At 45.4% G+C, this 13,156-nt stretch overlaps 2 protein-coding genes and 1 long non-coding RNA gene across 5 annotated transcripts; all 3 read right to left on the bottom strand.

Moving 5' to 3' along the window:
- Positions 1–25: 25 nt before the first annotated feature.
- LOC117644599 (probable tRNA N6-adenosine threonylcarbamoyltransferase) lies at positions 26–2,020 on the bottom strand. 3 transcript variants are annotated; one of them, XM_034384190.1, is made up of 8 exons: positions 1,876–1,891; positions 1,774–1,797; positions 1,470–1,668; positions 1,153–1,374; positions 805–1,024; positions 542–720; positions 226–457; positions 26–148 (listed from the first exon to the last, which is right to left on the bottom strand). In XM_034384190.1, exons 3-8 carry the CDS (start codon positions 1,582–1,584, stop codon positions 106–108), a joined length of 1,011 nt encoding a protein of 336 aa, XP_034240081.1. In that variant the 5' UTR covers positions 1,585–1,668; positions 1,774–1,797; positions 1,876–1,891; the 3' UTR covers positions 26–105. The 3 variants fall into 3 exon arrangements, with proteins under 3 accessions (XP_034240081.1, XP_034240080.1, XP_034240079.1); XM_034384189.1 differs by lacking the exon at positions 1,774–1,797 and having other exon boundaries at positions 1,876–2,020; XM_034384188.1 differs by having other exon boundaries at positions 1,774–1,933.
- Positions 2,021–2,636: 616 nt separating this feature from the next.
- On the bottom strand, positions 2,637–8,485 carry LOC117645195. Its single transcript, XR_004587709.1, has 5 exons — positions 8,336–8,485; positions 7,989–8,191; positions 7,789–7,900; positions 7,591–7,702; positions 2,637–7,515 (listed from the first exon to the last, which is right to left on the bottom strand). It is a non-coding gene; the product is annotated as an uncharacterized LOC117645195 (long non-coding RNA).
- Positions 8,486–9,570: 1,085 nt separating this feature from the next.
- On the bottom strand, positions 9,571–12,697 carry LOC117644733. Its single transcript, XM_034384346.1, has 7 exons — positions 12,435–12,697; positions 10,765–10,866; positions 10,484–10,679; positions 10,211–10,405; positions 10,041–10,133; positions 9,875–9,961; positions 9,571–9,799 (listed from the first exon to the last, which is right to left on the bottom strand). Exons 1-7 carry the CDS (start codon positions 12,460–12,462, stop codon positions 9,571–9,573), a joined length of 930 nt encoding a protein of 309 aa, XP_034240237.1. The 5' UTR covers positions 12,463–12,697.
- Positions 12,698–13,156: the final 459 nt, after the last annotated feature.

Genomic DNA, 13,156 nt, shown 5'->3' with positions numbered 1-13,156 from the left:
CGCAGTAATAATTAAAAGATCTATATCTGATATTTCAATGGTTTTATTGAGTGTTTTTATGCTCTCGTAAGATACAAAAACCTTTTGATCACATATGATCAAAATTTAATCATCCCTCCAAATCACCTCAACTTCATCTGTGCGATATCTGAAAAAAGGAAGAGAGTATGTTATTTTTTAAATTGGCAAAGATTATTGTTTTGAACATGTTTCAAATAAACAAACCTTTGTGTACAAGTAGTTTCATTCCAAGGAGTTTTCCACCCGTGCTTGAACATTTCTGAGCCAGCATGAGCTATCATAGCTCCATTATCTATACAAAACCGTTCATCTGTGGCAAATAGTTTAGCATTTCGCTCACTGCACATGATGCCCATCATTTCCTGGAGTCGTAAGTTACAGCCAACGCCACCAACAATAAGAACTTCAGATGATTCACAGTGAGCCATAGCTCGTTCTACGGACAGAACATGTACCAGACCGCAATAGCAATAGTTTTTTAAATAAAGAATAATAACTACTGTACATTACAGCACCTTACCTGTTGTTTCAACCAGCATAGCAAATATAGTTTCTTGCAATGAGAAACATAGATCCTCTGGTGTGTATTCTCCCGAATCCAAAAGACCTTGAGCTCTCTCTTCCATAAAAGATAAGATGCCAGAAAAAGAGACATCCATTCCCTTGACAGCATATGGCATTTTCAACAATTTATTTCCCCTAAGGAAGAAAGGAATAAAATTGTTAGAAAGCAATCAAATGTAGAATGCTTATTAAAAAAAAATAACATAAATTAATACAAACTTTTTTGCCATCTGTTCAATATTGTAGCCTGGACTGGGATCATTGGACAACTTAAGAACCCTTGCAAACCTATCTAAGCAGTTTCCAACAGCAATATCAATGGTTTCCCCAAATATACGATATCTTTTCCGAGCATAAGCAATTACTTGAGTGTTTCCTCCACTGACATACAGAACAGTGGGATTGTCTGCTCCAGTGATGAGGCGACCCATCTCAATATCTGGCAATATGTTAAGGACATTGAAAAAAATGACAATGAAACCAACAGTTTCCCAATGACAGAATACAACAATCCTGGAGAAAAACAAAACTTAAAACAGCACAAACAGAGAGATAAATCAAGGATACGACCTATGCAGTGGTTTACTCCTATAACGGGCTTGTTCCAAAGCTGTGCCACAGTTAGAGCTACGACTGATGTCGACACAAGTGGAGCTCCCATACCAGGGCCCTTGGTGTAGCACACTACATCTACATCCTCGGCCTTTATTTTTGCTTCCTCTAAGGCTTCTTGTAGAACTATCAGTGCATTTTGTCGATGATGCTGTGCTGTCTCTCTCGGTAAAAATCCTGAAGGTTTAAAAATATGTTGACAGTTAAACTTTAAAAAAGTAAAAGAATATCTAATATTCGAGCGCTTTCAAATGATCATTCATCGTAAATACCTTCGCCTGGAGGTGTTATGTATGTTCTTCGAGGATTTGACAGTACCACACCTTCTTTCACTATGCCTATACCCAACTTGTTGGCACTTCCTTCGAATCCAATGGCGATGACCATGTTAATTGGGAACGTACGAAAGCAATCTTCAAATAAATGTGTCGGGCTTTACTAATTTGCATCGGCTTGCACGTCCCACAGCATCTGCACGGTTTTGTGAAGGTTAGAGGTTATGTTTTCTTTGCAGAACTACACTACACATCAAAACACGTCCAACAAAAAAATTTCGGAAAGAAAATAGAAACGTACTTTAGGTATGAGCGTGGGCCTCTCCTTCATTTGCAACATAGAAATATTGTTCTGATGTCGAAAATACTTCGCCCATTCAAAAAAATTGCACAATAACATTACCTTTGACACGGACTCCCGCTGCAGTAGAGCACACGGGAGACATAGGAACCCCGAAACCCCACACACCGCCCGCCCTGACACAGGCACGTGGCTGCCGCTTCCTTCCACTTGTCTCTCTCGTTGCTCTCGTTCACCCGCCCCACCCCAACCCCACTCAGATTGGCCGGCCGAGGGGGAAGTTCAGAAGGTCTTTTGCCCTCCCTTCCTCTTCCCCCTTTTCAGACCGGTTCTGGATCCGCCCTTGAAGCTCGGCGGGTCCTTCCAAGACACTGTCGAATTCAGAGCGGCGCGACTTGGTTTTAGATATTTGCCCATTGCCGAGTCGCCGCTTTGCGCCTCTCCCTGGGGGAGGCCGCGAGTCCGTGTCCGTGTCGCGTCGCGCACCGAGAGGAGAAAGGCGGAGGCCGCGTCCCTTTCTTTACGCCCCAAACCGCGAATGACTCGTCGGAAGGGCGTCGGCCCCGACGGCGTGGGGGAGGCCGTGGACGTGTCAGACGTCGCGGTCGTCCTCGCACTCCGCCGCGCCGGCCTCCTGCGCCTCGGCGAGAGAGAATGGCGGCAGCGCCCCAAGTTTTACAGCAGAAGTTAAGTGCCCCCCCCCCTCTCCCCCGGGGAATGGACGAAAATGGATAATAAAAAGGGAACAGAACAACAGTATATTTAGATTCACCCTTCTTTTTGTCACCAACATATTCCTTACTTCAATAATACTCTTCAACAAGTTACTTTAGAAATACAAGGGAAAACTTAAGAATCATCTGTATCAGTTTTTTAAAATTTTATTTTTATATCAATTTGAAATCAAACAAACCTAAATCCATCCAAGATAAAACATTTCCATTTCTCCTTAATTTAGCCATTGTTAAACACAAACGACAAAGTACCATAGAAAGTTAAAAAATACCACATGACAAAAAAACACATCCTGTACTCTTATATTGTTAGTTCTCGTCATGATGCTTACACCAAAACATTCCTACTGACTTGCGCAGGTAACATTTCAAAATAAAAAGAAAAGTGCCGTTCAAGAAGCTTGGTAAAAAAAAGAACACAACCATCAAAGTTAATGGAAGAGAGGCTTACAAAGGTCATCTAATTAGCTTAAATTTTCAATATTTACCACCAAATGTCACAAACATATTTCTCAAGAATAGAACTCCAGTAAATTTCGGTATAAAAGGAAAACTTGACATTCATCTACATCGCTTCATTTTAATTAACAATTTAAAAAAAAAGGAAAACCAAGCAGCAAATCAAATACAGCAGTTTTTCAAAAATTATCAGAGTTATCAGAAACACCAACTAGGAAAAAGGGACTGAAGTTAAGCCCGAGTGTTCACACCGCCAGTTCCCCGGACTCAGGGATCCTGGCTGGCTGTTTAACTTGACTTAAGAAATAGTGGCAACGGAGGGGTTCACTGTTTCTCCCCTTTTGTTTTACCGAAGCCTTTAACGTTTTGGTGTGCACTCGCCGGGGGGACTGTTTCTCCCGACATTTTTTTTAGGGCAAGCAAAGGGGAAAAGTCACTGACAATACAGTAATCACAAATTGAAAATAACAGAAAAAAATGGTTAAAATACATCGTAAAAGGAACATACTGAACAACATTAGACAATGGATTAGATTCACCATCTTGACCTACATATTCCTGAATTCAATAATACTCTTCAACAAGTGACGGGAAAATTTACACTATCATCCATCATGAATCATTCCTACGTTTTTTCATAACAATTTGAAATAAAACAAACTAATAACACCATCCTCTTTAAGGTATAAGATATAACATTTCCATTTCTCCTAATTTAGCTATTATTGAACACAACTGACAAAGTATTAAGTTAAAAAATACTACTATGAACAAAACACAGCATCGTGACGAAGAACCAATAATGTAAGAGTACAGGCTTACACCACCACATTCCTACTGACTTAAGCACATAACATTTCAAAATAAAAAAAAGTGCCTTTCAAGAAGCTTGGTAAAAGAAAACAAAAAACACAACCATCAAAGTCAATGGAAGAGAGGCTTACAAAGGTCATCTAATTAGCTTAAATTTTCAATATTTACCACCAAATGTCACAAACATATTTCTCAAGAATAGAACTCCAGTGAATTTCGGTATAAAAGGAAAACTTGACATTCATCTACATCGCTTCATTTTAATTAACAATTTAAAAAAAAGGAAAACCAAGCAGCAAATCAAATACAGCAGTTTTTCAAAAATTATCAGAGTTATCAGAAACACCAACTAGGAAAAAGGGACTGAAGTTAAGCCCGAGTGTTCACACCGCCAGTTCCCCGGACTCAGGGATCCTGGCTGGCTGTTTAACTTGACTTAAGAAATAGTGGCAACGGAGGGGTTCACTGTTTCTCCCCTTTTGTTTTACCGAAGCCTTTAACGTTTTGGTGTGCACTCGCCGGGGGGACTGTTTCTCCCGACATTTTTTTTAGGGCAAGCAAAGGGGAAAAGTCACTGACAATACAGTAATCACAAATTGAAAATAACAGAAAAAAATGGTTAAAATACATCGTAAAAGGAACATACTGAACAACATTAGACAATGGATTAGATTCACCATCTTGACCTACATATTCCTGAATTCAATAATACTCTTCAACAAGTGACGGGAAAATTTACACTATCATCCATCATGAATCATTCCTACGTTTTTTCATAACAATTTGAAATAAAACAAACTAATAACACCATCCTCTTTAAGATATAAGATATAACATTTCCATTTCTCCTAATTTAGCTATTATTGAACACAACTGACAAAGTAATAAGTTAAAAAATACTACTATGAACAACACACAGCATCGTGACGAAGAACCAATAATGTAAGAGTACAGGCTTACACCACCACATTCCTACTGACTTAAGCACATAACATTTCAAAATAAAAAAAAGTGCCTTTCAAGAAGCTTGGTAAAAGAAAACAAAAAACACAACCATCAAAGTCAATGGAAGAGAGGCTTACAAAGGTCATCTAACTAGCTTAAATTTTTAAAATTTACGAATAGGAAAGAACTCCAAGTAAATTTTGATACAAGAAGAAAACTTGACATTCATCTACATCTTACTTCATTTTTGGTAACAAATTTAAAAAAGCAAACCAAATATAGCATATTTTCAAAAATTATCAGAGTTCAATTCAATGATCAACAAGTGAAGGGAAAATTTTCAAAATCATCTAAACGCTCATCTATATCATGAATCATTTTAACATTTTTTCTCAACAATTTGATATAAAACAAACCAAACACCATCCTCTCAAAATGATTTTAGCTATAACAATTCCATTTCTCCTTCATAAAGCCATTGTTGAACGCGATCGACAAAGTAACAAAAAAGTTAAAAAATACCACATGAAAAAACACAGCATCATAATTAACAAAGAATTAACATTGCAAGAGTACAGGGTAACCGTACAGAAAAGAATTCAAGTCTGACTTGCGCACCTGCTAAATTTTTTAATTGAAGTGCCTTTTAAGAAAGCATGAGGAGTAAACACCACCATCAAAGTGAATGGAAGAGAGGCTTCAACAACGGCTCATCTAATTAGCTTATAAAAAATTACTCAATGCTGGCCCATTTCACATCCCCCAGATCAGAATTTACATTTAAAATCCCAGGACAAATATAATTTTAAGAAAACTGGGCATCTGTGCCCTCTTGAGCAGCTAACTTTAATTCCAATAGTGCTCTTTTAAGCCATCAAAAGTGAAAAAATTGTGCTGTGACAAAGCACAAAAACAGAAAAAGTGAGGAGCTCAAACAGAGTCTAAATTCACAATTCATGAGGGGGCTTGTTCCTATTAAGGCGATGACAGGCCACGTATGAAAATGACCATGAATCTGAATCTCCCAAAGGGATGCTCACTGGCAGAAGGGGGGAAACTGACGAGATTCTAAGAAACAATCACTTTCAGCATTGTGAGAGCGTGAGTGATCAACAGCAAGGGAAGTTTGAACAAGATCACCAAAATGCATAACTTGTGGAAAAGCATTAACTGGAAAATTGAGAAACACCTCTAGTCTCAATGATATGATTTCATGAAATTGATTTTCAACATTGTGAAAGGAAGAGTCGGCTTCAACATACTACCTGTGTTGTGCGGAAGGTTCTACCCCATGTGTGTCAAAGTTTGCCACATTTCCCAGATTTTATGGCACTTCATTATGCTTCATGTTATGTTGAGTTGTTTTCTATTGCACTATTGTTGTACAGGTGTTTCTTGTTAATTAACTGTCATCATCAGTAAAGCTGTATCCACTCCATGTGGAGCTTGGAAAGTGTCTAATTCTGTTCCTACTGAACTCTACATTTTCCTTCCAGGAAGCAGACGAAGGCTATGATTCTGGATTCTAGAATCTGGATTATTTCCTAGCTTCTACCTCTACAATAATTTAAAGCATATTTTGGGAAGAACATTGTAGCACACAAAATAACATGGAGTCACTATCTACGATCTAAATAACACAGGGGGCCCCATAGCTGTGCACCTATACCATCACCATCCAACTACCACATGCCATCACACTCCACTACACAGCTTAATGTTCTTCCAAAAAATATGCTTAGAGAATAGCCATGAAAAAGGGCGCCCTTTAGCATGGATACTATCATTAAGTTTGGACAAGTGTAAACCAAGTGAGTAAACAAAACTTCATTTGTTGTGAAATTTAAAAGCCGACTCAACCAGTGTTCATTTTCAGTGCTTCTCTTTAAAGAAGAGATATGACGTTAAAGCATGAATAAAATTAACCTCCACACTTTTCTTCAGGGTTTTGAATGAAAGAAAGAAAAATGGAATGAATGTGAATTCTCTGAACTGAAATGCTCACATCAAGTGTAAAAGGACCATAAAATGAACCTACGGTTCTGCTAAACATCAGCAGATGAAGGGGAAAATGTGACAAACCCCTAACACAAACTATAAATTTGAGACTCTGTTTGAATATGGTTCATTTTACACCATTTCTAATTCTGCACTTTTGGCCATCAAAAGACAGCAAGAAGAAAAACTGACTTGGGGTATTTGAGTAAAGACTGATCCAAAGGAAATTTTGGGCAAGTTGAGAGTTAAAAGATTTGAGAGCAACTCCTCTAAAAAATTGGAAACCAAGTTAAAAGCCATTGCCAATCTGAAGCAACTCTTGCCTAACACAATAACAGAGCATAAGCTCACAATCCCATTGGTTCAGAAGATTAACATAATATTGAGCTTGGTCTTCGCAAGGACAGTCCAACCATCTCGGGATATATTCTTACTCACAATAGTACAACAAATGGGGGTCGAGCACAGTTGGTCAAAATGACGCATCACCACACCACTCTCTTCTCAAATTGGATTGAAGAAGCAAGGCTTGTGTCAGTTGGTCAAAATGATGCATCCACCACACCACTCTCTTCTCAGATTGGATTGAAGTAGCAAGGCTTGTGTCAGTTGGTCAAAATGATGCATCCACCACACCACTCTCTTCTCAGATTGGATTGAAGAAGCAAGGACTCAACTCTTGGATGACTGCATCTCACTTCTGCACTTGACATTGAAGCCCTCCAGGTGTTTAGTACAGCATTCATTGAGGGAGAGTGTTCTCTCTTGACCAGCAACCGGTGAATACATGCCCCTGGGGATATAAAGAACAAATAAGAAACAGAGCATGGGAAAAATCGAAGATGCACATAGAGCACAGCATACTTACATATTCACACATCACAATCTGTGTTGCCATTTAGTTCAAATGGTGAAGTCTCCAGTCCTAATCAATCACGTATCTTAACTTCTTGAAACATTTAGGCTGACTGGACCGTTAGCTGAAGAAAATGAAAATGTAAGAATAAGTAAAGAGATAATGAAAATATCAGCAACAATAGGAGACGAAATTCAACTCATAACTTACAGACTCAAAAATTTTGATGCGTTTGCCTCTTGAAAACATCCTTTTTTCTTCCCTCTTTGTCAACAAGAATTGGATCCTGTCACAACATCAATCGCCCTGCTTAGGTCGTCAGCTAGAAGAAAGAAAACAGAAACAGCAGATTAGTTTGGGTTCAAAAGGAAGGGGATACTCTGAAATGAAGAAACAACCTATGAACTTACATAGTAAAATCGTTCCACATTGAGTCAAATAAAAATCTCTGTTGGCAATAAGAAGTACATCGATCACACTCTACTATGGTTTGAAGACTCGAAGCAACCATTTGGTGTCTCCGCAACGCTGATTGTTGTTCTATGCCTGCGACACATGTCCAGGCACTTTCATATGGCCTCCACACAAATTAGCAGCGAGGCAGGACAGTCACCTGAAAATGAATAAGACAAACCTGTAGAGACTGGACAATATTGTGACACTGAGAATTTAAATGGAATTCAAAACTAGTCCCTAGTCATGAATTGAGATGCTAGAAAACTGAAAATTAACAAAGTTTCAAGGACGACAACCTTACCTTTGAACAGGCAACCTTGAGCTTGTAGGCTCTGTGGCTCTGGATGCCCGGCTTTGCGGCTTTGGAGATGCTCTCATTTTTCCTCACAACCAATTGCATGGTCACTTGTTGGGATATCATTTGTGATGGACCCGGCGGCTTTTATATTGTCATCATCTAGCAAGAAAAAAATACCAAGGTTAAAGTATTGCACACAAATAAGAAGAAACCCGATAAAGCACCAAGAAAAGAACTTTCTTACTTACATGATAAGGTTCGATGCCTCACGACCCACGCAGACTTAAGTCTAGGCTAGTCTAGGCTACATGCCCAACCGGTCCGGTCGCTTGGTTACCCGGGCCGGGTAGCGACGGGTCGGAGGGGACGCGACCGGGACTTCGACGTCCTCCTCCTCGACGTCAGAGCTTGAAGAGGAGCTTGAAGAGGAGCGTGAAGAGGAGCGTGAAGAGGAGCGTGAAGAGGAGCGTGAAGAGGAGCGTGAAGAGGAGCGTGAAGAGGAGCGTGAAGAGGAGCGTGAAGAGGAGCGTGAAGAGGAGCTTGAAGAGGAGCTTGAAGAGGAGGCGGTGCCGGCGGTGGCGCGGGTGGCGGCGTGGGCCAGATACCGCTGTATGGCCCTACCAAGCGCACTCGGCCCGCTGCCGCTGGTGCTGGTGGAGGCGCCACAATTGACGTACCTGGCCGATACGAAGCTTGGTGGATAATGGTCACTAACAAAAAAGGAAAAGCGACGGATAAATACCACGGACTATTTCAAGTTCACCTAGGGACAGCACCTTGCGACAAACTTACAGGTCACGGTAGGTAATAGCCTGGCCGCTGTTGCCTGCGCCGCTGTTGCCTGCGCCGCTGTTGCCTGCGCCGCTGTTGCCTGCGCCGCTGTTGCCTGCGCCGCTGTTGCCTGCGCCGCTGTTGCCTGCGCCGCTGTTGCCTGCGCCGCTGTTGCCTGCGCCGCTGTTGCCTGCGCCGCTGTTGCCTGCGCCGCTGTTGCCTGCGCCGCTGTTGCCTGCGCCGCTGTTGCCTGCGCCGCTGTTGCCTGCGCCGCTGTTGCCTGCGCCGCTGTTGCCTGCGCCGCTGTTGCCTGCGCCGCTGTTGCCTGCGCCGCTGTTGCTGGCCTGGCCGCTCGTGCTGGCCCGACGACGCTTTGGTGGAATGTCATCACTAACAAAAAAGAAAAGCGACAAATAAATACCACGGACTACTTCAAGTTCACCTAGAGGCAGCTCCTTGCGACAAACTTACGTTGGTTGAAACATGCGTTTCCTGCTGGCCTGACTGGTGCTGGCCTGACTGGTGCTGGCCTGACTGGTGCTGGCCTGACTGGTGCTGGCCTGACTGGTGCTGGCCTGACTGGTGCTGGGTCGTGGGCCACGTGGGCCACGTGGGCCGGGCGAGCCGGGTGAGCCAGGCGAGCCGGGTGAGCCGGGTGAGCCGGGCGAGCCAGGTGGAGGTGGAGGTGGCAAGACACTGTATGGAAGAAACGCAATAAGCTCACCAAGTTCAGACACCTAACATCAGCTATCAAACGATCGGTCCGCTTACCTGCTAACCTCCTGCGTCAAGTAGAAAAGGTTCGACGTGATCCGCATGCAAGCCTCGGCGAAGGCCAATGAGTGCGGCTTCCTTAGCCTGGAAGAAGAGCAAGTTGAAACACACTTTCTCGGGGCCGACCACCAAGCGAGTCACTCGTTATTGACTGAATACTCACTCGTCATCGCCGGCGCGCGCGGCTACGGCGGCCCTGCGCAAAGACAGCAGCAGCACTGCCGAGTCTGCTTCGACGGCGTCGTCTAACTCCCGGCTGCAAGCAGAAGGGACAGATGAGACAATTGCCACTTAAAGGCCAGGCAAGCTAGCAAAGCCCGAAGGCAAACTCACATGTGATTGTTTTGGCGCACCGCACCAGCGACATCTCCACGTGCCATTTCCTCCACGAAGTGCATTTGGAGCAAGTCTTCCACCACTTCATCATCTGCGACCACCTCGCCCGCGTCGGGGAGGGGCGTCAGATTAGATCCGAACATTAACTTAAACATCCTGGCGTTATAGTTAAACGTTTGGACCTTAGCCGGGCTGAAACAGACACGTCACTTAATGCAAAGAAATAGGAAAAAGAAAAGAAAGAACAAGAAGGCCCGACAGGTAACTTACTCATTCCGGTCAAAGTTCCGGCATCCACGCCTCACATGAACAGAGTAATTGGCCAGCGAGTTAAGGACACAGGCACAGAAATTGCATCGCATGCGATTAGGCGCCGCCGCATAGCGGACCGGCCCCGCGACTGGTACCCATACGCCCTCGCCGCCATCCGGCTGGGGCTCGCATGAAGCGATGAGCTCGTACATTACTGCAACAAAAACTTTGGGTAAGCAAGGAGCAGCCCACGCGTGCACGCCGTGGCGCGAGACATCAAAAACGGTTGCACTGCTTACCTTGGTGAGTCGCCGACACGTTAATTATTTTGGTGCCAGGCAGAAGGAACGCTCTCTCTCTCCGATAGGATACAAGATCTTGATTCAGCTGAGCCAAAACGCCTGCAAACAGAAAGGAAAACATTAAGGGAGAAGCAAAGACTAGGCGGCCGCCAATTCACCTATTCTGACCATCACGAAGCGAGCACACAGGCTCTCTCTCTCTCTCAAGGCGGCATATGGGAAAGACAAGGATGGGTGCGGCTGAGCGGCGCGTTGGTTTGCCTTTGATCGAACCTAACCGCTCGCTAGCGCAGCGAGTCAGCCAGCGCTGTGCGAGCTCGGCTGCTCGGCTACGCAACGCAGTGCTACGAGGCGGCCAGCCCAGCCAGCCCACAGCTAACAGCCGGTGCCACACGCTCGGATCGAGTCCCATACAAGTAGCGACTAAAGCTCAAAACGCGTCTACAATTTTGACCGCCTCTACCGGTCTTCTGGCAAACTCACTGTGTGCCTCGGCTCGGAACGAGCGGAGCGGGTTCACGAAATCAGAAAAATGGGGTACTCTGCTGCAGCTACTGCAGCAGGCTGGGCACCGAAATCGCCCGGCGGGCGCTGTCGAGTCTAGGCTTGTGCCGGGGCCGGCCCGGGCATACACTGGATACTGGACACCGGCCTCGGCCATCTCACTCTCAGGGACAAACAAGGATGGATGCGGCCTTGCGGCCGAGCCGGGCCGAGCGGCGCGCTGGTTTGCTTGGAATCAAAACGCTCGCTGAGCGCAAAATTTCCGTTTAGAAAAGTGGAGTGAGGACGACGGCAACTACCGAACTATCATAGACAAGGAGGCGCCGGCCTGCCTCCCGGCCGCACCGCACAGCGTGACTGCGGACTCGCACAGACGGGACGCGTCCGGACACGCAATCGCTCGCCGCGAAGCCCGGGACGCCACCAACCCAGTAAATGGCCAGAACACTGAACGACACTAGAGAAGGTGTTGACCGACTCGGCCCGGCTTGGCCCGGCTTGGCCCGGCTTGGCCCGTCTTGGTCCAGCGGCACGGCACGCGACGCGGGGTAACTTGGTGAGCGGCCGGGCGAGAGGGAAAAGTTCCGAAGCACCGATGCTCGACCAGAGGCAGGGCAGACAGACGGACGCGGGCTGGCTGGGCTGGCGAGCAGCGCGCGTCGCCGAGTCAAGCCAAGCAAACCGCAAAGGAATGGTCGAAAACAGACCCAGCCGAAGCACGGCGCCACGGCGCTCGGAATGAAAGCAAACTGTCCCAAACACCAACGTCATGGACGTCAGGGCGGCGAGCCGGACGGAGAAGCGCGCCTAAGCTGCGCCGCGCGAGCCGACACGGAGGCGGACCACTGCCGCAAGCTAAGCAAGCCCCGGAGCCGCGCAACACTGTCAAATGAATCGACGCCAAGCCACGCACAGCGCGACCCAGCGGCACGCGAACCGGATCAAACGGTCAAGTCCTACCCTACAGCAGGCGCGTCGGCAGTCGCGTCGAATGGGGCACATCACAACAGTGTGGCCGGTCAAGTCCTACAGCACGCCGCGAGCACGTTGGAAGTCGCGTCGAATGGGGATCAGCCCAGTTCGCGGCCGGCGCCGACAAGCCACGAAGGGGCAAGACACGGGACGACAAACAACACTGAATTGAAAACAAAAACACAACTTACCCCGACGCGGACGCAGTCTTGGAGCCATTTTCAACAAGATATACCAAAGATGTCCACGCGAAGAACTAATAAGAGTACTAAGCGAAAAACTGCTGGAATCGCAGACAGATATATAAAACTGAGCACGCGATATATACAAATGGAGGGAATCGCAGAGCGAGACTTCGGGATAGCAAATCGCAACACCGACCAGGAGCAAGACGATTCAAAGAATGACAGTGCGGCCCTCGCTCGCCGCGTCGTCGCCTCGCCCAGCCGCTCCCCCGCTCAGCACCGCTCTGCTTTCGGATTGGCTGCCGGTCCCCCACCACAACCCGCTTGCGCGCCTGCAAAGTAGTTCCCACCACAGATGCTTCTGTTAACAAATTGTGTGATTTAGACAATTGTCACTACTCGGAATACGCGTTTTTATTTGTATTTATGACTAAAATGATAAAATATACTCAATATTTCTTGTAAAGAGCTTGCTATCAAATAGCTTGCTGTGCTGTTGATGTCCAACGAGGGTCGGGACTTGTTTACGCGCTGAGACCAGCAGACGACGCCAGTGACGCTCAAAACTAGCACTATTTTAAAACCCTGATGATTTTTTTTACTAGATCTATGTTGACAGGTCGTTCCTCAGCACATAAACAGTACTCCGAACTACCGCGCCTCTTTGCTGTCAATCCTAGTTTCAGAAAGTTTCAACTAAGCTCTCTGAAGCACTTTGGATCAAAGAA

This window comes from Thrips palmi, unplaced genomic scaffold (genome assembly GCF_012932325.1).
Source record: "Thrips palmi isolate BJ-2018 unplaced genomic scaffold, TpBJ-2018v1 HiC_scaffold_18, whole genome shotgun sequence".
Taxonomy (NCBI): Eukaryota; Metazoa; Arthropoda; class Insecta; order Thysanoptera; family Thripidae; genus Thrips; species Thrips palmi.
This window is presented reverse-complemented; position numbering and strand designations above follow the sequence as displayed.